This window comes from Engystomops pustulosus, chromosome 6 (genome assembly GCF_040894005.1).
Source record: "Engystomops pustulosus chromosome 6, aEngPut4.maternal, whole genome shotgun sequence".
In the NCBI taxonomy this organism is placed as follows: Eukaryota; Metazoa; Chordata; class Amphibia; order Anura; family Leptodactylidae; genus Engystomops; species Engystomops pustulosus.
This window is the reverse complement of record NC_092416.1, coordinates 25,693,852-25,720,356: the sequence shown is the minus strand read 5'-3', so window position 1 is coordinate 25,720,356 and position 26,505 is coordinate 25,693,852. Positions and strand designations below refer to the sequence as shown.

The 26,505-nt window shown below is 43.6% G+C and overlaps 1 protein-coding gene across 2 annotated transcripts; it reads left to right on the top strand.

The window, feature by feature from the left end:
• The first annotated feature begins 8,451 nt into the window (after positions 1-8,451).
• On the top strand, positions 8,452-12,361 carry LOC140065604 (uncharacterized). Of its 2 annotated transcripts, XM_072113192.1 has the most exons (11): positions 8,452-8,529; positions 8,633-8,666; positions 9,180-9,503; positions 9,901-9,939; positions 10,247-10,291; positions 10,490-10,639; positions 10,736-10,786; positions 10,996-11,049; positions 11,254-11,289; positions 11,406-12,057; positions 12,171-12,361. In XM_072113192.1, exons 3-10 carry the CDS (start codon positions 9,181-9,183, stop codon positions 11,452-11,454), a joined length of 747 nt encoding a protein of 248 aa, XP_071969293.1. In that variant the 5' UTR covers positions 8,452-8,529; positions 8,633-8,666; position 9,180; the 3' UTR covers positions 11,455-12,057; positions 12,171-12,361. The 2 variants fall into 2 exon arrangements, with proteins under 2 accessions (XP_071969293.1, XP_071969292.1); XM_072113191.1 differs by having other exon boundaries at positions 8,515-8,666.
• Positions 12,362-26,505: the final 14,144 nt, after the last annotated feature.

Genomic DNA, 26,505 nt, shown 5'->3' with positions numbered 1-26,505 from the left:
CACCACTGACCACACTGTACCCCCACATATATCATATATACCCCTCACACCACCACTGACCTCACTGTACCCCCACATATATCATATATACCCCTCACACCACCACTGACCACACTGTACCCCCACATATATCATATATACCCCTCACACCACCACTGACCACACTGTACCCCCACATATATCATATATACCCCTCACACCACAACTGACCACACTGTGCCCCACATATATCATATATTCCCCTCACACCACAACTGACCACACTGTGCCCCACATATATCATATATTCCCCTCACACCACAACTGATCACACTGTGCCCCCACATATATCATATATACCCCTCACACCACAGCTGACCACACTGTACCCCCACATATATCATATATACCCCTCACACCACAACTGACCACACTGTGCCCCCACATATATCATATATACCTCTCACACCACAACTGACCACACTGTACCCCCACATATATCATATATACCTCTCACACCACAACTGACCACACTGTACCCCCACATGTATCATATATACCCCTCACACTACAACTGATCACACTGTGCCCCCACATATATAATATATACCCCTCACACCACAACTGACCACACTGTACCCCCACATATATCATATATACCCCTCACACCACAACTGACCACACTGTACCCCCACATATATCATATATACCCCTCACACCACAACTGACCACACTGTACCCCCACATATATCATATATACCCCTCACACCACAACTGACTGCACTGTACCCACCACATATATCATATATATCCCTCACACCACAACTGACTGCACTGTACCCCCACATATATCATATATACCCCTCACACCACAACTGACCACACTGTACCCCCACATATATCATATATACCCCTCACACCACAACTGACTGCACTGTACCCACCACATATATCATATATACCCCTCACACCACAACTGACCACACTGTGCCCCCACATATATCATATATACCCCTCACACCACAACTGCCCACACTGTGCCCCCACATGTATCATATATACCCCTCACACCACAACTGACCACACTGTGCCCCCCACATATATCATATATACCCCTCACACCACAACTGACCACACTGTACAACGACATATATCATATATATCCCTCACACCACAACTGACCACACTGTGCCCCCCACATATATCATATATACCCCTCACATCACAACTGACCACACTGTACTCCCACATATATCATATATACCCCTCACACCACAACTGACCACACTGTACCCCCACATATATCATATATACCCCTCACACCACAACTGACCACACTGTGCCCCCACATATATCATATATATCCCTCACACACCACAACTGACCACACTGTACCCCCACATATATCATATATACCCCTCACACCACAACTGACTGCACTGTACCCACCACATATATCATATATACTCCTCACAGCACAACTGACCACACTGTGCCCCCACATATATCATATATACCCCTCACACCACAACTGACCACACTGTACCCCCACATATATCATATATACCCCTCACACCACAACTGACCACACTGTGCCCCCACATATATCATATATACCCCTCACACCACAACTGCCCACACTGTGCCCCCACATGTATCATATATACCCCTCACACCACAACTGACCACACTGTGCCCCCCACATATATCATATATACCCCTCACACCACAACTGACCACACTGTACAACCACATATATCATATATATCCCTCACACCACAACTGACCACACTGTGCCCCCCACATATATCATATATACCCCTCACATCACAACTGACCACACTGTACTCCCACATATATCATATATACCCCTCACACCACAACTGACCACACTGTACCCCCACATATATCATATATACCCCTCACACCACAACTGACCACACTGTGCCCCCACATATATCATATATATCCCTCACACACCACAACTGACCACACTGTGCCCCCACATATATCATATATACCCCTCACACCACAACTGTTCACACTGTGCCTCCACATATATCATATATATCCCTCACACCACAACTGACCACACTGTGCCTCCACATATATCATATACACCCCTCACACCACAACTGACCACACTGTGCCTCCACATATATCATATATACCCCTCACACCACAACTGACCACACTGTGCCCCGACATATATCATATATACCCCTCACACCACCACTGACCACACTGTACAACCACATATATCATATATACCCCTCACACCACAACTGACCACACTGTACCCCACATATATCATATATACCCCTCACACCACAACTGACCACACTGTGCCCCCCACATATATCATATATATCCCTCACACCACAACTGACCACACTGTGACCCCCCACATATATCATATATATCCCTCACACCACAACTGACCACACTGTACCACCACATATATCATATATACCCCTCATACTCCAACTGACCACACTGTGCCCCCACATATATCATATATAGCCCTCACACCATAACTGACCACACTGTACCCCCACATATATCATATATACCCCTCACACCACAACTGACCACACTGTACCCCCACATATATCATATATACCCCTCACACCACAACTGACCACACTGTACCCCCACATATATCATATATATCCCTCACACCACAACTGACCACACTGTACCACCACATATATCATATATACCCCTCACACCACAACTGACCACACTGTACCCCCCACATATATCATATATATCCCTCACACCACAACTGACCACACTGTACCACCACATATATCATATATACCCCTCACACCACAACTGACCACACTGTACCCCCCACATATATCATATATATCCCTCACACCACAACTGACCACACTGTACCACCACATATATCATATATACCCCTCATACTCCAACTGACCACACTGTGCCCCCACATATATCATATATACCTCTCACACACCAACTGACCACACTGTGCCCCCCATATATATCATATATACCCCTCACACCACAACTGTCCACACTGTACCCCCACATATATCATATATACCCCTCACACTAGAACTGAACACACTATGCACCCACATATATCATTTATACCCCTCACACCACAACTGCCCACACTGTACCCCCACATGTATCATATATACCCCTCACACCACAACTGACCACACTGTGCCCCCACATATATCATATATCCCTCACACCACAACTGACCACACTGTACACCCCACATATATCATATATATCCCTCACACCACAACTGACCACACTGTGTCCCCACATAAATCATATATACCCCTCACACCACAACTGACCACACTGCACACCCATATATATCATGTGCAGTTACAGTATATCCCTGTAACTGGTGATCTTGGAGATGCCTCAGATGCAGGCAAAAACTTGTAAGGAAAGAAAAATGTGGAAATGTCCCCCAGGGGTCTTTTATGACCACATGGAGGACATATAAAGTAAGAAACACACACACAAAATATTTAACATTTTTTAAAAATAAATATAAATATTTCCCAATAAATTAAAATCCCCCACTACGCTACAAAATGCATCGATAGAGTCAGCCCATTGGCCTTAGACTACACATATTATATATCTAAATGACCAGCAAGTACTGGGAAATTCATTTATAATTTTTGTACTGTAAGGAGATAAGTGATCTGAGGGAAGGGGAATGCAGGCACATATCTGTGAGATGTAGCAGAGCTCACAGTGTAATGGTCTATCAGCCTCTGTGTAATCTCATGTATCTCGGATCTGTCTCATCTCTCTCTTTCTATGTGTCTAGTGTGTTAGTACAATGTCAGATGAAAGTGCATATACACCTGTACCCTGATAATGTAACCACATTGTCACCCCACAGAACTAGATGGATAATACAGTCATGTATCTGCTCAGAGAGGCCCCGGGCCACACACTGGAATCTTACACTGAGCACCATAGAAAATAATAGGAGCTAAAACAGCAATGAAAATAAGAATAAATTGTAAAGTAAGGGGTTAAAACATCACTAAGGGATTCAGATGGGAATATTTTCTTTCGTGGGAAATCCCCTTTAAGGGGTTGAAGTGAGTTAATTATATTGTTCTGCATTTTTAATAATGACTCATCAACATGATGAAAATTCCAGGATAAATCTGCCTGTGCTCTCTCCAGGCTGCAGTCATTCATGTAGGTTCTTGTTGAAGAGCAGGAAGTTATATGACATACATAGTATTTTCAGGTGAAACCATGACCACCATGACCAGGAAGTAGCAATGGAGCACGTGTCCATATCATCATCATCATCATTATCAATCTGAGCAGGTCATGGATTTCTTCCTACACAAATCTGAAGATATTGTCTAAAGTGATGAGCAATAGATTTCACTTATATCTGTACTGATCTCCAATGCTACTTCATGTCATGTCCCCCAAGATGCAAAATCACAAAGTTTATGTACAGTTAGTTTCCTGTCGGCTGGATAGGGTTTGGCCATCACTCCGATGCCACCTTTGAAGTTCCTTCCCCTTTAAGGCTGGAGTTGCCTTGATTTGAATGTAATTGTTGCCATAGTAATACTTTGCTGCCATCAACTGCCCAATTGTAGTGTTGACACCTGCAGGATATCGTGCCTACTACTAAAGGGCTGCAATGTCACATTTATGTATTTTTGTTATGTTGCAACATTTGTTATCTGTCTTGCAGAATCCCAGGTTGTGATTGGTTAGTAGCTCAGCATGCTTGGAATGAGATTTGCAAAAATCTATAAATAGAGGCTCATTCCAAGCTTCTGGGTCTTTGGTCTTTTCTCAGAGAGACACATCTCTTTACTCAAATTGCTGCCAAAGCAGCAGAGCCAACCTGACTCCTGTTTTCAGCCTTTTGATCACTGGGTCAAGGCTGAGGTACTCCTTAATTTCTACTCCACAACAGAATTATTGACTACAGCCAACAAATCCACTGCCTCGCTGTGGTGTGTATTGTGATCTTTCACAAGATTCCTGTTGTGCCCGTGTGATCCCTGGCCTGCTGCTAGCATCATGGGCCTCCCCTTTACATGACTGGGGATCTGTTACCACTCACTCACGGGGAATGTCCCAAAGGACTTCCCCCTGTTCTTGCTTCTCTCTGCTGGACCTGGTGGCATGGAAAAAGTCTGTTCCTTTGGAGCAAGTCACTGGGGGTCATTTACTAAGGGCCCGATTCGCGTTTCCCGACGTGTTACCCGAATATTTCTGATTTGCGCCGATTTCCCCTGTATTGCCCCGGGATTTTGGCACACGGGATCGGATTGTGGCGCATCGGCGCCGGCATGCGCACGACGGAAATCGGAGGGGGGTGGCCGAACGAAAACCCGATGTATTCGGAAAAACTGCCGCATTTAAAAACCGAAAATGTGTCGCTTGGGACGCGCTTACCTTCACCTGGTCCAGCTCGGTGTACTGAAGTGCGTTCAGATGCTTTTCAGCACAGCAGCGCCACCTGGTGGACGGCGGAGGAACTACCCTCATAAATCCCGGCCGGACCCGAATCCAGCGCAGAGAACACGCCGCTGGATCGCGAATGGGCCGGGTAAGTAAATCTGCCCCACTGTGTCTTCTCTGGTCCCTGGGAATCCAAATGCCCCCACACTGCGGTCAGGTCCCCAGTGGAGTAACATTGTATCAGGTTTCTTCTGATCCAGTATAGCCCAAGTAGAACTGAAACAATTCCCTTAATTCTTAATGGCAACATATGGAACTTCAAAGTATTTAAGATGGCCTTGACTCTGCGGGAGGGAGGTAAGTTGAACCAAATTTAGGAAGGCAGTCACGTAGACACCTGACAATTGGTTAGGATTTGATTGTTCAAAATTTAAAGCGAAAGTACTCCAGGTGTGACAGTGTGAAGGTTAAGCAGACAGGCCTAAATGGACCACCATTAAACTACCAGCCCCTCAGGTAGGGTATGAAATGTCCTTTCTAGAATTCCCTCTTTTTAGTGAAATGTAAAGTTATTTGCAGATGAGAAGAGAAGAGTCACTTTTGCCTGAGGTGAGTCACTTTTAGATGCTGCAGGGAAAGTGTACTTTAAACTCCCAGGCTCCCAGGGTCCCTCCCAGGCTCCACTCGCTTTTCCCTCGGTCTCAGATCAGTGCTAACCATGCTCCAGTTCTACGGGGACCATGTGTCACGTGTGGTTGGTTGTCAACCAGTTCCAGTGTTTCCGGACAAAGTGTTTGACTTTATTAGTAAGCTTTAGGGAGAAATCGACAGATTTAGCTTTGCTCTCTTTATTCCCAGTCCCAATCAGGCCCCATCCACACTCTTTGATCAGCCACCTTCTGGTGGCAGCCTCAACGGTGATCCCAACACTGTGGAGGTCTGTCACTCCTCCATCTATTTCAGATTGATTTGCGGAAATAGAGCACACTAGGAGAACGGAGGAATTAAAGGGATTGCCCATGAAAGGGTTTACCCTACCTGAGGGGGCTGGTAGTTTAATGGTGGGCCATTTAGGTCTGTCTGTTTAACCTGCACACTATCACACCTGGAGTACTAGCGCTTTTGACTTTGAAACAATCAGATCCTGACCAAATTTCAATCCCATAGTGTCCATAATGTTTCAATGATCATTTTTAACCACTTACTTTACAATCTTACTCAGTGTTATTGCTGTTTTAGCTCCTATCACTCAGTGATGGTCAGTGTAAGATTCCAGAGTGTGGGCGGGGACTCTCTAAGCAGACACATGATTCATCTGTGCTATAAGATGCTGTGTGCTGACAATGTGCTTATATTATCAGGGTACAGGGTTTATATACACTTTAATTTAGCTTCTGAACATTGTACTATTATCTGACACAAAGAAAGAGAGATGAGACAGATCAGAGATGATGAGATCCATTAGATGGATATAACACATGACATTCTCAGCTCTGATGTAACAGCCATAACATACACTGCTAGTTCTGCTGTGCCTCCCTCCCCCTCCCCTGGATACAGACCTTATCTGCCTGTAGCTTGTAGCCAAGGCTCTTCCTTTTTCCTGCAACAAATAGTTGATCAGATAAATAACCGTTTAGTTTGGTGGTGATGATTCCAATGTTTTCCCTTTATTATAGGTGACGTTCTTGTGGTTGGGGAGTTGAGGTCACACTCATAGTAGTGTAATGACTTCTTATTTCTGTTTTGCAACTTTTAATTCTCTAGTTGCAGCCTGAAGGCTAAAGTATAGAGGATTTCATTGCGGAATAAGTTGCATTGATGTGGTTGTGTTCATATACTGTATGTAGTCTCTATCAAGTATGTGGGGACCACAGATCTTATTATACTTCTATTCTATGGTGTCTGGACGGCAGCAACATAGGAGGAATCTGAGGAACCTGCAGGAACCAAGATGAAGGGATATTGTGACTGGTGAGACGTGATGTGGAGACTTTCTACCATCATCTCTACTTTGTCTCATAGGGTAGAAGTAAAGCAGATTTTTGATTTTTAAGTCTCATATCTACCTTAAGGGACTTTTCTCTTCTCCCCTGAAGCTTTTGCTCTTCAAAAATATAACAAATTAAAGTCACGGCATGGAACACAAATAAGAAGGTCACAGGTTCCCACAATATTTTTAAACCCAACTCCCCCCATATCCAAGAATAGCATTTGAACACAATGCTTGTCACCACTAGGGGGAGCTCTTTAGATACATTTATATACTCTTAAATGGAAGAGATAAACAGGTAGCCAGACATGTAAACTGTTACTTGACTCTTCTTCTTAGACACTTGGGCCTCCACCACCTATGTCTTGGCCTAATGGAAAACAGAAAATGATTTAGGACGTGTCCCAGGGTCTGTCTGGAAGGTTCTATACATTGGTATTGCTCTGGATAATTTTTTGTAGATAGAAACAGAGCTATTTATAGAAAAGTATGTGACCCCATGTGGACTCCAGCAATGTAAAATAGGTCCTATTTATTCTATATACTTAAGGAAGAGACTACTCGCTCTCCCCGGCCTCCATTACCTCCTGTCCTAAAGGTCTACAACAGGAAACATATACTTATATAAAGCCTGAAGAAGACAAATTAGACAATACTTCATAGTGAAGATGTTGCTACTGGAATTTAGGAAAGATGTCTATGTCATTTTTGATAATAAGAAATGACATAAACCATGTAAAAAATCCTCTATATCTTCCTATTATACGGAGACTTTTATATAAAATCCCCAGAAAATTCCCTTCTGTTATTTTTACCAATAGCAAAACATCCAAGGATATTAATTCTATAATATTGTGTGAAAAAAACCCTCTATCAATAAAGTTTATTGAAAATAGAATGTGACGGAATGTTGTGCTGCTGGCTCCTCCCCTCACATCCTCCTGCTTTTTGATTGGCTGCCTTACCATTCTAGAAAAGCTTCTACTGCTTATGATGTCATGGAATTTTGTGCTGCTGGCTCCTCCCTCCCAAATTATGACATCACACGGGTATATAAGACGCTGCGGAACTAAGAAGCCTCTGAGGGTTTGCTGTAGGTGTTGGAGGTAAGTCCGCTGTGTCCTCAGCTCCTGTTTTATTCTTCATTCTCTTCTATCATGTCTCCTCCTCTTCAGTAATGGCCACTTCTTTCCTTTCCCTCTGGTGTAGAGTTGGTGTTGGTGAGTTAGAGAGTGAGATTGCGGTAAGTTCATCTTTTCTGTAAATGTACAATGTCTTCCTGCAGCCACCACTAGGGGGAGCTCACTGTATACAGCTGCCACTGTGTATAATAATAGCTGTATAAGTCTGTATGTAGTGAGCGCCCCCTTCTGGTGGCTGCCAGATGTGTATTGGGAAGCCCATCCATGTTTTACTTTAGAGCCCTGTATATTACTGATAAACATGAGGCCCCATTAACATCTTTTCTGGGTTAGAGTTTCATGAACCCTTCACTGAATTGTTGGGTGCTGTCGAGGTCCTCTGTGGGTGCTATATATCAGGATGTTGATGGGCAGATATAGTAAAAGGGGCCAGCGAAAGGGAACTTAAGATATGATCAATAAGAAACATTACAGATAAGTATTAAAGAGGGAGTCTGGAAGTCTTTATATCTTGGGGTGAGATTTTGGGTACAAGTTGATGATGTCCATCATGTCTCCATCTGTAGGGATCATAGAGGATGTTCTGGGCACTTACTATCTCTTTTATCTTATAGAATGGATGACTACGAGGTGATGGAGGAGACGGAGGTGGAGGAGATGGCGATGGAGGATTACTATAACAACGTGGAGGTGGAGGAGACGGTGATGGAGGAGATGGAGAGTGATGTGGAGGAGGATAACATCGGAGAGGAGGATATAGAAGAGACAGAGGTGGAGGCGATTTACATCTGGCCGGAGGAGAGTGATGAAGAGGAGGGTTACATCGGAGAGGATGAGGAGGAGGTGGAAGAGACAGAGGTGGAGGCGATTTACATCAGGCCGGAGGAGAGTGATGAAGAGGAGGGTAACAACGAGGAGGAAGAGGAGGAGATGGAGATGTAAGTAAATCAGGGAAATAATTTCTATTTTTAAATAATGTAATATTTCATAATTTTAATATAGGTATAATATAAATATTTTTAATGGGACAAACAATTGCAGCAGTTTCCTGTAGCAACAGACCACACAATTCATATTTTCTAAGTATAAACAGTCATATGGAATAATAGGGGTGAGGGTCCTGCTCGTGAGCTTACAGTCATACATGGGACATCCATAGCGGAAAGACCCCAATATCCATCCCAGTGTAACACAGGACATAGAGGAGCAATGGCTTGTACATGATCTGATTGGATGTATCTATGGGAATATATAGTGATGTTACATTGTATCTTGTCTATGACTGAGAATCTCCTGCCCTGTATATATCATGTATCTCATCATATTCCCCAACAGGTGGTGGCAGCGCGTGGCCATGTCTGACCAGCCAGTACGGTAATTACATGACACTAATATTCTGTATAAGATTCTGGGTCCAAGGGGTTAATTCTGTAGGCACTTCACAGATTCTATATATTATAGATATTTATTATTACTGGTGAATTTCTATAGTGAGAACCAGTTGATATGTAGAACAATAAGGGATATATGGGTGATATAGGCGGTATATGGAGGACATGAGAGGTTAATGGGGTATGTAAGGGGTATATGGAGGAAATGAGAGGGATATGGGGGATATGAGAGGTATATGGAGGACCTGAGAGGTATAGACCAGTAACCAGCGCTGTGTTTTCTATTTTAGGATAAGAACTGTGATGAAGATGACACCATTTAGACTTGATACCATGTAAGTTTATTATCTCACAAACTTTATTACATCTTAAAGACACATTTTTTAGTGGTTTATCCCATTCTTTTATATGGAAGAAAATAGAACCATTATAGACAATTCTTACCCAGTCTCCATATATTCTTCCCTAAATAGTGGTTGTAAAAAATTACTTCTTTATTGATCACGAAATCATTTATGTTTTATATCATATAGCGAGGAGGAGGAGGAGCCACAGGAAGAGGTTGAGGAACCACAGGAAGAGGAGCCACAGGAGGAGGAGGAACCACAGGAAGAGGAGGAGGAGCCACAGGAGGTGGAGGAAGTGGCTGTTGAGGTGGAGGAAGAAGAAGTGATTACAAGAAGGTGATTACAGAGATCAGATATTATACACTGATTATATAATGACTATATACTGTATATATACTTAGTAATAATTTATCTCCATATTTTCTGTTATAGACCTTTAGGACAGGAGGTGATGCAGGCCGGGGCGAGCGAGGAGTCTCTCCAGTAAGTATAGAGAATAAATACAACTAAATTTACATTTCTGGAGTCCACATGGGGGTCACATACTTTTCTATGTTGAGCTCTGCTGCTCTCAGTACCCATAGAACATGAACCAGAACAATAACAATGTATAGAACCTTCTAGACTGATCAATGGGGACATGTCCTTCACCCATGACATGGAAATGATTTATCTACTTTTTTTTCCTTTAGGCCAAGACGCAGGTGGTGGAGACCTAAGTGTCTGCAGAGAAGCAGCAGGAAGAGGTAAGTGATACTTCAGTTTCTATCTATCCATAGTGATCTGTAGGGGGCGCTCTCTGTATATGGGTGGAGCGCAAATGTCTATACAAAAAACCCCCAATGTGTTTCAGTGCTCTTCTTGGGCAGGATAGGAGGGGGGGACATGTTCTAGCACCAGGGTCTCCTCTATATTTCCCGTTATTAATGTGAATTATTATCTTTCTGCAGCAGAAGCAGCAGTGGAGCAGAGAGAAGACCTTCAAGGTAAGTACATGACTTTGTAAAACCCTCTTTACTCCTCCCCTATGAGACCAGATAGAGATGATGGTAGAGGGTCTCCACGTCAGGTCTCATTAGTTTCTTGGTCTTGTCTCCTGCAGGTTCCTCAGATTCCTCCTGTGTTGTATCACTATAGACACCGTGGAATAGAAGACACACCAAAAATTAGCCACTTTCTTCAGAACAGATGAGACAATCAGGTAATCTTCTAATTGTTCCATCCACAGGTCCACATAGCAGATATAATGGGTCAAAACACATTTTGAAGCGACTGAACTAGAAAACCTTAATCTAGAAATGATTATAAAGCCATATTAGATGTCCCTACAATGGGAACGTCCCGTTTGGATATCTTGTTCCTCAATTCTCAATTGTGTTTCAGAAAATAGAAACATTTTTAATGGATTCCATTACTGATGATCTTTTTTCTAGATCCTTCCATTAGGTCTACTACATTCTCATCAACTGGGACAACTGTGGCCTTCTTTAGTCTCTCTAAACTGATCTTATCAGCGACTTGAGGCTCTAAATTGTAATTTGCCGCCTTTCGGCTGACATTACACCGGCCATCCGGTCCAACATGGTCCACAGCACCAATGGGACCTGGAAAAGGAGAGAAGTTCTGCTGCACTCTGCCGATGCTTGCCCTATGGGGATAGGTTCTCAGCTTAGGATACCAGAGGAGGACAAGTCCCCTGCCCTGCCAGTCCTCTAGTTGCTGCTCCCCTCACCAAGACATCACTGGGATCCATGGTAAGTGTTCTCTGTGTAATTCTGCTCCTTCCATGTGGAAGGTCTTCATCCTCCTAAGGAAGATGGTAGATGGTCTCCACATGAGGACTCACCAGTAACTGTATCTTCTGCAGGTTCCTTCTATTCTGCTGCCATGAACACATTCAGATCTCTGGTCCCACCATCTTGGATGAAGACAGGAGCCGCCTCATTTATAACTCTACACAGAGAGATTTCATGGACCTGGATCCAGGACAGATGTGACATAGTGATCTCCATTCAGTGATATTTCTACTACTAAATAAAATAAAGAATAAATGACTCAAACAACGTGAAGGAGTTTTTCATTCCTTTGCCGCACACTGAGGGTCGTATTTGCTTCACTGTCATGGAGCCCCCACAAATTCCCTCTCTATCACATTCAGTGTCTCCCCCTGCAGGCCATTAAATACAATGGGCCTAGCATAGATCAGAATGGCCACCAATACAAATATTTATAGGAGGATTCACCTTTATCTGACACTGAAAGGTTAAAGGACCTCTAGCACCAGATCAAGGATTGTAAACCAAGCACACTTTGGCAGGATTTGCTCTTCTTTTAGCTTTCATGTCCAGTTTTTTTTTAAAAAGGCTTTAAAAATAATTCAAATGAGCCAAAGGGGCTTCGGACTTCATAGGTATTAATTGAGGCTTATTTACATAATTTTTTAAATCCCTTTCTTAAAAACAATGCAGAACAGAGCTTAAAGAAGAGCGGATCCTGCCAGAGGGGGCACACACCAGTATGTCAGTGAACTTGGTTTACAATCCTTCAACCTGGGGGTAGATGTCTTTTAAGATGTGATGTTTATGTTATGTTGCAACTTTTGTTATCTTCCCGGCAGAATTACAGGTTGATGATTGGTTAGTAGCTGTGGAGTGCATTGCTATGGACTTAGCTTTGCAAAGTTTTATAAATTGGAGCTCATTCCAAGGCTCTGGGTCTTATGTCTTTGTTTCTTGATCTCTAAGTATCTGTGTGCTGATTTGAAAGAGATCAAGCAGTAAAGGCAATCTGGCTCCTACTTACCAGCCTAGCCTATTGCTGAGGTACATTACTAAATTCTAGAACCACCACCAATCAATTCACCCAGATTTTTGTGCCAGTAGAAAGGATCCTTTACAGCCTGTTTTCTACTGATGTTCTGGACTGTGAGCCATTAAAAAAACTGAATTATTTCAAGATTTCTGTCCTGAACATGATCCTCGGTCTGATGCTAACATCATGGGCCTCACCTTCGCCATATGCCTGGAAATGCATTACTATACGCACAACGGGAGTTTCCCAGGGGGATTCCTTCACAATATTGGGGGTCACTTACTAAGGGCCCGATTTGCGTTTTTGCGACGGGTTAACCAAATTTTTTCGTTTTGCGCAGATTTTCCCTGTATTGCCCCGGGATTTCGGAGCACGCGATCGGATTGTGGCGCATCGGCGCTGGCATGCACACGACGGAAATCGGGGGGCGTGGCCGAATGAAAACCCGATGGATTCGGAAAAACTGCCGCATTTTTTTAAAAAAAGTGTCGCTCGACACGCACTTACCTTCACCCACGATGGCTCGGTTAACTCCAGTGCATTCCGATGCTCTTCAGTAGAGATGGGCGAATCGATTCTAATGATTCTAACTTCGGTTAGAATTTCAGGAAAAATTCGATTCGTCACAAAGCCGAAGTTTATGCTGATTTGTGGGAACGAAGTTGTTTTTTTTCCCCTCATGTTTCTGCTAAATGGGCGTGAGAACAACGTGTTACATGAGGCAGAGAACTCTGGGAAGGAGAAAGGAACACCCCGATGACATCTGCAGACCTGTAAGCCAATCAGCGACCGACAGGCTTATGTGATGTCACACAGCCCTATAAAACCAGCCATTTTCTATCTCAGCACTTCACACTTCATGTTGTAGCGTCCAGCTGCTGCTATTGTGCTGTGCGATTCTTGCTGCAATCCCTCACTGTTCTCTAAGGGGGTTCTATATACCCCAAATAGCAGTTCTATTTAGTGACAAAATAGAATAGGAAGAAATCTGTTTGACATTCATGCATCTGCAGTAGTGAGCTGTCAGTTGTGGGTTATCTGTATAGCGCACATTGCAATACCTTTTGGGGGCCCTAGTTTACAGCCAGATTTACGTGTCAAATCCACATAGTTTATACAGTCATTTTCGCTGAAATTACACTGTCAGTTGTGGGGTATCTGTATAACGCACATTGCAATACCTTTTGGGGGCTCTAGTTTACAGCCAGATTTACGAGTCAAATCCACTTAGTTTATAAACCACTATGTCAGACAGAAAGGTGGCAGGTGGAGCAGGCAGAGGTGGCAGCACAGTAAGGGGATGTCGCAGCAGGGGTGACTCTGTGAGGCCAGAACTGCTGTTGTCATCTAGTGCCCAAAGGTTGTTGACTAGGTCATCCACTTCCTCCCAAATGACATCTGACAACCACAGCCAAGAGTCCGTATGTTCCTCTGATACAACAATTAGTTGGCATGGCCCAGGAGCAGGTCAGCGGCCCTCACCTGTCCTCAACCAGGCTCTGTCCTGTTCCTTTCCCGCAGCCAGAGAGCTACTAGGTGGTCTGGGCTCCGCGCCACTATTCAGCGAGGATGAAGTGTTTGAGGACAGTCAGCAGCTGCTTTTCAGTGAAGAGGTGGGGCAGACTTCTGCTGCTTCCTGCAGTAGGCAGGCATACCTCCCAACTTTTAAGGGAGGGAAAGAGGGACAAGAGGGCAGCGATTTTTCCCATGTAAGCCACACCCACTTGCCACGCCCCTTGCCACGCCCCTTATCAATTACAGAAATTCACTAATAATCTTTTCCTTCATATTTATATATTACGTTGGTAAATAACATAATTTTGGAATCACTGACCGTATGTTTACGGTTGTATCTCTATGGAGAGGGGCAGGAGCGAGCCACTTCTCCTCTCCCGTGCACCAGTGTGCGCGACTGAATGCATCTTTAACCCCTTAAGGACGCAGCCACTTTACAGCTTAAGGCTCAGTCCCATTTTTTGGATTCTGACCTGCGTCTCTTGGTTCTAACTTTTGAACACTGTTACTTATCAAAGCGATTCTGAGATTGTTTTTTCCCCACATGTTGTACTTCATTTTAGTGGTAAATTTTGGCTGATAAGTTTTGCGTTTATTTACAAAAAAAAGAAAAAAATGATGAATTTTTAGAAAAATTTGCCATTTTCGAAATTTTAAATCACTGCGTTTTCAGGCAGATCGATTTACCACCTAAATAACTTGCAGAATAACATTTCCCATTTGTCTACTTTACATTTTCATCATTTTTGAAATGTTTGGATAATTTATTTTGATGTCACGCGGCCTACAAATCGAATAGCGATTTTCCGTATTTTCAGAATTGACTATTTTGGGGATAAATACTGTTTGAAATTTAATTTTACATATTTAGCATCAAAAAACCCCTATATAACCAACCCATTTTCAAATCTGCACCCCTCAAACTATCAGAAACAGCATTTACAAAGATTGTTAACCCCTTGAGATCTTCATAGTAATTGAATCAAAATGGCGGTGAAATTTAGAATGGTCAAATTTTGTCGGTTATACGATCATTTAGCCCTAAAATTTACACATTTCCAAAAGATAAAAAGAGAAAACCCACCATAAAATTTGTTCTACAATTTCTCCTGAGTGCAGCGACCCCCCACATGTGGACATTACTTGTGTTATGGGGGCACAGCGAGGCGCAGAAGGGAAGGAGGGCGCTGCAGCTGCCAGGATTTTAGTTTCCTCATTGGCCCCTTTTGAAGGCTATAAAATTTTCGCTTTTCCGTTATTTGGGTCATGTGACGGCATTTTTTTTGCGCGATGAGATGCTTTTTCCAGTGTTACCATTTTGGGGTTGGTATTACCTATTGTTGAAAATTTAGGAACTTTTTTTGAGGTCATGAGTAGAAAAGCATCAATTCTGTACTGGATTTTTTACTTTTTTTTTCGTGTTCACCGTATAGACTAATAATCATGTTATCTTTATTCTATGGGTCGATACGATTACGGGGATACCAGACATGAATATCTTTTCTTATGTTTTACTAAATTTGCCAAATAAAACCCTAATGTGGGGAAAAATCTATCATTTTTGCATCGCCGTCTTCCAAGTGGCATAACATTGTTACGTTTTTGGCTACAGAGCTGGTTGATGTCTTGTTTTTTTGCGGGACATGTTGTACTTTGCAACAGTATAATTCTGGAGTACATATGTTTTGTTGATCACTTTTTATTGCATTTTTAGTGGGATATAATAGGTAAAAATCCTAATTTTTGGCGGGTTTTTAACGTTTTTTTTTTACGGCGTTCATCATATGGGTTCAATAGTTATTTAGTTTTATTCTATGGATTGTTACGGATGCGGTGATACTATATATGTGGGGTTTGTGTTATGATTTAGACTTTTTTGAGCGTTATATGTCTCTTTATGTGTTTTGGGGCTTATGGGCATTTTTAGTGATTTCTAAAGTTATTTTTTATTGAAAAACATTTTTTTTACATTTTTTTACTTGATCCACCATGGGACATGAACAAGCAATCATCTGATTGCTTGTTCATGATAATACTCTGCAATACTGATGTATTGCAGGGTATTAGCAGTGTCAGCCTATGCAGGTGCATAGGCTGACACTTTGCCTTTAAGATGACGTCACAGACGCCATCTTAAAGGCAGTGCCTTCAAACTTCTCTGGGGCGCGGGGGGGCCGATCGTGGGGTAAAGACCCCAAAAGGCAGGTTAACTGCCGCGGTCGCGTTGACTGCGGCATTTAACGGGTTAAACGCCCGCGATCGGAGCCCACTCCGACCGCGGGTGTTAGCCGGGAATGTCAGCGGTAGATTACCGCTGAAATCTCGTGGCTAGATATGCCGATTCGGCTCCTGTGCAGAGCTGAACCGGCATCGTCTCTGCGCAGTAGCTGTACTGCACTGAGCGCTATTCGCGGGAAGCTGCGCAGTACAGCTACGGCGCAGAGCGGTAAGGGGTTAAGTTGACCAAACTAATTATTCAGAGAAACTTTTTTAAAATGTGCCTACCTTCTTTGGCTGGCTGCCCGCAGTCCTCAGTCTGTCTGGCTCTGTGCCCACATCTTCTTCTGTATGCAGACACATGCTTTTTCAGGGGGGCGGGACCGAACTCGGACTGAGGGGAGGTGCTGGGCTGTGCTCACACACAGCCCCATCACAGAGCCTGCATATCCTCAAAGGAGGGGGCGGGGCCAAATTCGGACTGAGGGGAGGTGCTGGGCTGTGCTCACACACAGAGCCCCATCACAGCAGGCACATCGTAACACGGGGGGCGGGGCCAAACTCGGGATAGGGGCAGCCATCATGATGAGGGGGAGGTGTGACTCTGCCGAAGACCAGATCTGTCACAGCAGCGGGAAGATGCCTACCACGCCTCCTGGCTTCACTGCAGCCATTCAGAGAAGGAAGTAGGTGTCGGGGGGCGGAACACAGACGGAGGTGGGACATGCAGGCGGGACATGCCAAGCCAGAGCGGAACCCAGCGGGTAAATACGTGACAAATCATCAATTGAGCGGGGAGGCGGGACAGGGGTTAAAAAACGTGACAGTCCCGCTAAAAGCGGGACAGTTGGGAGCTATGGGCAGGTTGTGCATACTGACACCGGTGAGGAGAGTAGCAGTGACCGGGAAATGCAAATTGACGATGATGTAGCCGATCGCACTTAGGAGCCGGGTGTAGCAGGGGATTCATCATCGTCGGGCGAAGAGAGTGTCAGCTTGTGGAGCAGGCATCCAGTCGCTACTGTGGCTGTGGCTGTGAGTTAGCAGGGTGGCAGAAGTGCAAGGACAGGAGCCAAACGTCCGCGGGGTACAAATCCCGATTCGCAGGCCCAAATAAGCAGTGGCACAGGGGCTCAGCGAGGCAGCGGCGGTAGTAGTCGCTCAGTGCAGAGTGATGTCGGTAAAATTACCACCTCAGCGGTGTGGCAGTTTTTTGTAAAGACACCAGAGGAGCCGAGCGTGGGTATATGTCGTATCTGCGGGCAGAAAGTGAAGCGTGGCCAGGGAGCTAACCTTGGCACCACGGCCCTGCGCCAACACATGCAGCGTCACCATCCAATGGCCTGGGAGAAACGGGTGTCAGATGCGGTCCATCCTGCAGGCGCAGCAACAGCAGCAGCACCTAGTGGCACACATGCTGTTTCAGCAAGTCAAGGCTCCAGCACCTCTGCCGAAGGGAGCTGTTTGTCTTTGACATCATCTCCCGGTCCAGATGCTCCTGCTCCTCGCTACGCATGGCGCCAGCAGTCGTTGAGTGAGGCGATTACAAAAAGACAACTCCATGCGTCCAGCCATCCTAAGGTGCAGAAGCTGACCGTGCTCTTGTCGAAGTTGTTGGTACTGCAGTCTCTCCCTTTCCAAGTCGTGGACTCTGCACCCTACAGAGAACTAATGGCTTGTGCCGAACCCAGCCCTTCACCAATATGTACAACAGAAGGTGGGCCAGTCCTTGAGCTTATCAGTTTCTTCCAAGGTTTCTCCTCCACGTTGTCAAACTGCTGCTCCTGCGCCAGTGTCCACCTCCTCCTCCTCCTTCTCCACCACCATCTCAGCCTCCACAAGAGCTGCTCTATCATACCACATGTGCAGGGCACAGCGGTGTCACCCAGTTCTACACCTGGTTTGCCTGGGCGAACGAAGTCACACAGGGGAGGAACTGCTCCGTGTCATGCAAGAAGAAATCAATGTGTGGCTTTCTCCGCGACAACTAAAAATCGGAACCATGGTGACAGACAATGGAAGGAACATGGTGTCCGCGCTGCACCGAGGAGGGATGGTCCATGCACCCTGCATGGCGCACATGTTCAATCTGGTAGTCAACAAGTTCCTGAAGTCTTACACCCCAACATAGTCTGATATGTGATGTTTCCACCTGTTGGAATTCCAGCCTCCATATGTTAGACCGCCTGTATGAACAGAGAAAAGCCATTAATGATTTTTTGATGATGCAAGCGGACTCCCCTGTGTAACTTTGATGTCAGCCACTGGCAGCTCATGCGTGACACCTGCCGTTTGCTCAGGCCTTTTGAAGAGGCCACGTTATTTGTCAGTCGCCAGGACTGCAGGATCATAGTATCATAGTATATAAGGCTGGAAAAAGACGCAAGTCCATCAAGTCCAACCTTTAAGAATTAAATAAATGTTTTATCCCCATAACCCGTGATATTTTTTCTCTCCAGAAAGGCATCCAGGCCTCTCTTGAACATGTACATAGAGTCCGCCATAACAACCTCCTGCGGCAGAGCGTTCCACAGTCTCACTGCTCTTACAGTAAAGAACCTTTGTCTATGTTGATGGTAAAATCACCTCTCCTCTAGGCACAGAGGATGCCCCCTTGTCTATGGTGATGATAGAACCTCTTCTCCTCTAGGTGTAGAGGATGTCCCCTGCCTATGGTGATGATAGAACCTCCTCTCCTCTAGGTGTAGAGGATGCCCCCTGTCTATGGTGATGGTAGAAGCGCCTCTCCTCTAGGTGTAGAGGATGCCCCCTGTCTATGGTGATGGTAGAAGCGCCTCTCCTCTAGGCGTAGAGGAGACCCCTTGTCCTGGTCACAGGCCTAGGTATAAAAAGAGCTTTGGAGAGATCCTTGTACTGTCCGTTCAGGTATTTGTACATTGTAATGAGGTCTCCCCTCAGTCGTCTTTTTTCTAAACTGAATAATCCCAAATTTTGTAATCTGTCATTGTATTCTAATCCCCCCATTCCCCTAATAATCCTGTTTGCTCTCCTCTGCACCCGTTCCCCAATACTGACCCCTGTGGCCTCCACTGGTAACATCAACCCAATCTGAGAATGTGCCATTAATGACCACCCTCTGTTTTCTATCACTAAGCCAATTACTTACCCAAATACACAGATTTTCCCCTATTCCCAGCAGTCTCATTTTATATACCAACCTTTTATGTGGCACGGTGTCAAATGCCTTTGAAAAGTCCAGATATACAACATCCACAGCGTCCCCCAGATCCAGTCTTGAACTTACCTCCTCGTAGAAACCAATCAGATTAGTCTGACAGGACCGATCTCTCATAAACCCATGCTGACACTGGGTTATAAGGTTGTGCACAGTGAGATACTCCAGGATAACATCTCTAATAAACCCCTCAAATATTTTCCCCACCACAGCAGTTAGACTCACGGGTCTGTAGTTTCCAGGATTGCTATTTGACCCTTTTTTGTATTTTGGTACCACATTTGCTATGTGCCAGTCCTGTGGAACATAACCAGTCCTCAGTGAATCTTCAAATATTAAAAATAACGTTCTGTCTATCACCGTACATAGTTCATGCAGAACCCGGGGGTGTATGCCATCTGGCCCCGGTGATTTATCTATCTTAGTGCTTGCGAGGCGGCGCCGTACCTCTTCCTGGGTTAAACTGTTGACATTATAAAAAGAATTTACATTATTCCTCATTGTGTCTTCCACCAGGGGATTTTCCTGGGTAAAGACAGTTGAGAAGGCGACATTCAGTAGATTGGCCCTTTCCTCATCTCCTTCCACCATGACCCCCATGTTATTTCTAAGGGGACCCACACTCTCTGTTTTTAGTTTCTTATCATTTATATACTTGTAAAATAATTTGGGATTATTTTTGCTCTCCCAGGCAATTTTTCTCTCAGTCTCTATTTTTGCGGCCTTTATCTGCTTTTTACAGGATTCATTTTTCTCTCTATAATCCTGTAATGCCTCATCGCTACCTTCACGTTTTAGCACCTTAAACGCTTTATCTTTTGATGCCACCAACACACTATATCATTGTGCCACTCTTCAGCTCTTGCTCCTTCTGATGCCACCTTCACACTATACCATTGTGCCACTCTGCAGGTGGTGACACCAACAGGGCTGTGTGCTTCTGTGCCTTGCTGGCTTTATTGAACTGTGTCTGCCTAACCCTGATACCAAATGGATCAAGGACCCCTGTTTTTTCTGGACTGATTTGTGAATTTTAAATTAAATATGTTCTTCCAATTTAAGATATAATTGGAATTTCCAAGAATCGGGTTACTTAATGACAGATACTAAAAGGAAATCAAGGATTGTAAATGAAGCAGAGTTACCTGCTGGTAGGATCCACTCTTTCTTATGCCCTCCTATTTACAGTAATATATGATATATATTACTGATTACTATAGAAGGAATGTGGCAAATTGCATGTGTCCTCATTGTAAATTGTATTATGGGCCTCTTTGGTAACTTTTCTGGGTTTATGTAGTTTTCCAGGGAGAGTTGTCATAGTGTAGATGGGGACATTATTATGTGCATTATCCCTGAGCTTTTCATGTGGTGAAGCTGCTGCTGTAGGGATCAGGCTGGAGTAGGGCTCATGGTTACATGTTTTATCCTGATGATGGGCCCTATGATGTATGTACCCAGGCATAGGCATAACTAGGGGAGACAGAACTCCTTAATGGGGCCCCCATTCCCCTTTTAAAAAATATACATATTTATATACTCACACATGTGAGTTACAATCATACTCTATATACACACCACACACACACATACAGTATATTCACACCCAATACCCTGGATGCTGGGGCCCCCTGACACTGTGGGCCTCATCGCAGCTGCTATGGCTGCTACGCCCCTGGGCCCGGGAATGGGCAGCGTTTCTTATCTCACTGCTATCTACTCCATAGAGACCAATAGTAAATGTACAATTCAGGGCGTCTGTACAGGAGTCTATAGGATTCCCATAACTTCCCATAACCTGTGAGACAGCAGGAGGCAGATGATCCCCTTATAGGATCCCCTATACATGATGGCATCAGGTTGGGATGTGACTGCGCCGTGTATTCCAGTATGGATCTGGGGGGAACTTACATGTGGGGTATTGGTAGCACTGAGGTGATACTGAGGGGGTTTCATGAGTATGTGGCAGGCCAGAATGAGAATGTGAAATGCTTTGAAAGAAAATATCCATTGTGATTGCAGTAACATCCAGAGACAACATTGTATCATCTCTTCTGAAGAATGTAGCAAATTATCTATAAGCCACCTCAATGTATTTGATAAAAATATCAGCAAAGGATTCAGGGACCAGAAATCTCACAGATCTTCTTCTCTACAGTGTTTATAAGACCAGGAGAATATTTTTGTGACCAATGAGACCTGATGTGGAGACCTTCTACCATCATCTGTATTTGGTTTCATAGGGTACAAATAAATAGGGGTTTACAAAGTCATGTACTTACCTTGAGGGTCTTCTCTCTCCTCCACTGCTGCTTCTGCTGTGGGAAGATGATAATTCACATTAATAACTTCACTATATGGGAAAATAGGGGAGACCCTGGTGCTAGAACATGTACACCCATGAAAGAGAAAAAAGTTAGGTCTCATTTTCCTTTGGATCCTGTATGGACAATGGTTCCTTGTGGTCTTCTCACGTTATTGAAGGTCATATAGATCTCAGAAGCTCCTCTGTGTCTTCAACTGGGCACATCCATTTACACTCCACCAAGTTGGTCTCATCCTGAGATTTGCCCTCCATGGGGGACATTTACACCTTAGGATACAAAATGGACAAGTGCCCTGCCCTGCCTGCTGCAACAGCCCTCAAGATGCTCCTCAAAGAGACATCTAGGGATCCATGGTAAGGCTTCTCCATGTAATGCTGCTCCTTTCCCAGGTGGAAGGCTCCCAGCATCATGTTGCTGATGGTGGAAGGTCTCCACATCGGGACTCACCAGTAACAATCTCTCCTGGTCTTGTCTCCAGCGGGTTACTCTGGCTCCACCTGTTCTGTTGCCATTAAGCACAAAGTAGTAGAAGATCTATCAGATCTCTGGTCCCACTATGCTGGAGGAAGACATGAAGAACATCATCTCTGTCTCTATGGATAGATCCCTTGGTCATCCTGATCTCCAATCAGTGATATTACTTTATTATATAAAATAAAGAATAAAGTATTAAAACTACACAAATGAGCCCCCCCCCCCCCTCCCCGGAGAGGGTTATATTTGCTTCAATGTCATGGAGCCCCCACAAGTTCCATCTACAACACATCCAGTGTCTCCCCCTGCAGGCCCTAAAATACAAAGGTCCAGGATAGATGAGAATCTATACTACAAATAACATACACTGTGCTAATTTGTATACAACCCCCTCTAATTTAACCCCTTCCCGACATTTGACGTAATAGTACTGCATCGCGGGAGGTGCGTTCCCACAAAATGCAGTACTATTACGGAACGGAGCCGGGGCCAGAAGCTGCGGGTGTCGGCTATATATTATAGCTGACACCTGCCTCTAACACCCGCGATCGGAGATTGACCGCAGCGTGTAAGGGCCATTTAAAGTGAATCGGACCCCTCCCCGCAACGCTTACCGGGGGGGTCCGCTGCTGCGATTGCAGCCCCGGGACTGCCAGGGGCTGCCTTCTGTTACATTACACAGTGTAATACAACTGTATTACACTGTGTAATGTGAAGAAGAGCTTGAACAAGTGATCAGTGGATCGCTTCTTCAAGCTTACCTGTAAAAGTAAATAAAAAAAGTTAAAAACACTACATAAAAACATTTTTTAACCCCTTAACGCTCTGCGCCGTAGCTCTACGGCGCAGAGGTATAAGGGAAGTATGAAGAGGGCTCACGGGCTGAGTCCTCTTCATACAGAGGTGGGGGTTTTTGCATTTTGCACAAAACCCCCACCGCTAATAACCGCGGTCGGTGCTTGCACCGATCGCGGCTATTAACCCTCTAAACGCCGCCCGCAAAGTCGCGGGCGGCGCTTAAAAGACGGCGGCGCGCGGGCGCCGCCATCTTTTTTTCGATCGCCACGCCCCCGAACGTCATCGGGGGGCGGCGATCGGTTACCATGGTAGCCTCGGGTCTTCTCTTGACACGAGGCTACATGGTTTATGCAGGTTCGTTACAATGAGCCAGTGGCTCATTGTAATGTAAGACCTGCAAAAACGCCATATATTGCAATACTGTAGTATTGCAGTATATGGTAGGAGCGATCTGATCATCTAGGGTTATTGTACCCTAGATGGTCTAAAAAATAGTGAAAAAAAAAAGAAAAAAAAAAGTTTAAAAAATAAAAAAAATTAATAAAATATTAAAAGTTCAAATCACCCCCCTTTCCCTAGAACGGATATAAAACATAACAAACAGTAAAAATCACAGACATATTAGGTATCGCCGCGTCCCAAAATGCCCGATCTATCAAAATATAAAAACGGTTACGGCCGGCGGTGACCTCCGAGGCGGGAAATGGCGCCCAAATGTCCGAAATGCGACTTTTACACCTTTTTACATAACATAAAAAATGAAATAAAAAATGATCAAAATGTCGCACAGACCTCAAAATGGTAGCAATGAAAACGTCACCTCATTTCGCAAAAAATGACCCCTCACACATTTCCGTGCGCCAAAGTATGAAAAAGTTATTAGCGTCAGAAGATGGCAAAAAATTTTTTTTCTTTTTTGTACACATTCGTTTAATTTTTGAAAATGTATTAAAACACAATAAAACCTATATAAATTTGGTATCACCGCGATCGCACCGAACCAAAGAATAAAGTAGGCGTGTTATTTGGAGCGAAGAGTGAAAGTCGTAAAAACTGAGCCCACAAGAACGTGACGCACGTGCGTTTTTTTTTCAATTTTTCCACATTTGGAATTTTTTTTCAGCTTCGCAGTACACGGCATGTTATAATAAATAACATTACGGGAAAGTAAAATTTGTTACGCACAAAATAAGCCCTCACACAGGTCTGTACACGGAAAAATGAAAAAGTTATGGATTTTTGAAGTTGGAGAGCGAGAAATGAGCCGGAAAACCCTCCGTCCTTAAGGGGTTAATAAAAAGAATTAATTAAATAAAGTTAAAGTCCCCTAAACACAAATATTCCCTATATACATGCAATAAAGTGAAAAAAACACAAAATCGACAAAAAACCCCACATATTTGGTATCGCCGCATCCGTAACAATAACTCAGAAACATTATTGGACCCACTTGGTGAACGCCGTAAAAACAAAACCCGAAAAAAACACACCAAAAATTTACATTTTTCATAAAATCTCTACACAAAAATGTTCTAAAAAGTGATCAAAAAAAGGTTATGTGTGCCAAAATGGTACCACTGAAAAGAACAACTCAACACATAAAAAATAAGCTCTAAACTAGCTCTGTCAACCAAAAAATATTAAAGTTACGTCTCTGAAAAGATGGAGATGCAAAAACAAATGAGATTTCCTCTATATTGGTTTTTATCCAGTAAAATTGTATAAATAAATGAAAAACTATATAAATGAGGTATCACCGTAATCGTAGTGACCTATAGAATAAAGATAATATAGTATTTTTAGTGTACGGTGTACGACCCCATAAAAATATGAAAAGAAAATAAACCAAAATCAACAATTTTCTTTTCACCCATACATTCAAGAGTTAATAAAATCTCATCAATAAGCTAATGACCCACTGAAATGAAGTATTTGTAAAGTGCATTTTAAAAAATAAGCCCTTATATGTCCAAACTGCCAAAAAAATAAAGATTGTATAGCCAATAAAAAGTGACCATGCATAATCTGCTCTGAATGGCGCAGCTCCCCCCTCAATGCCCCGGCGTGTGCCCATAGAGCAGGTTACCACCACATATGGGGTATTACTATACACGGGAGAGATTGGGTATCAAATTTTGTGGAGCGTTTTGGTATTTTATCCACTGAGAATTTGTACATTTTTTGAAAAACACATTAATTTAGCCAAAAAAAATTTACTTTCAAAATTGCCTCCGATTTTGTTTTAACCCCTGTAAAACAATTAAAGGGTTAACAAACTTCATAAAAGTTGTTTTACGTACGTTGAGGGGTGTAGTTTCTATAATGGGGTAATTTATGGGGTTTTACTTTTATTTACGTCTCTCAAAGTGACTTGAAACCTGAGCAGGTCCCTCAATAGCAGGATTTAGCGTTTTTTATGAAAATGTGAAAAATCGCACCTAACGTTCAAAGTCCCATAACATCCTACAAAAATAAGAGTATGCCTAAAAAACCATGTCCACATAAAGTAGACATTCGGTGAATGTTAGTTATTAAGTATTTTTGCGGTTATGACTATGTATGGAAAGAGTAGAACATTTTGAAGTTCGAAAATCAAGAATTTTTCCAAATTTTCACCAAATATCTGATTTTCTCATAAATAAATGCAAAACATACCACCAAAATTTTTCAACTAACATGAAGTACAAAGTGTCACGAGAAAACTATTTTAAAATCACTTGGATACGTTAAAGTGTTCCGAAGTTATAACCATTTATAGTGACACAGGGCAAATTTGAAAAAATGGGCCGTGTCAGGAAGGCGAAAAGTGGCTTCGGCGTTAAGGGGTTAAATATACACAACCCTCTAACTTGTACAGCGCTCAA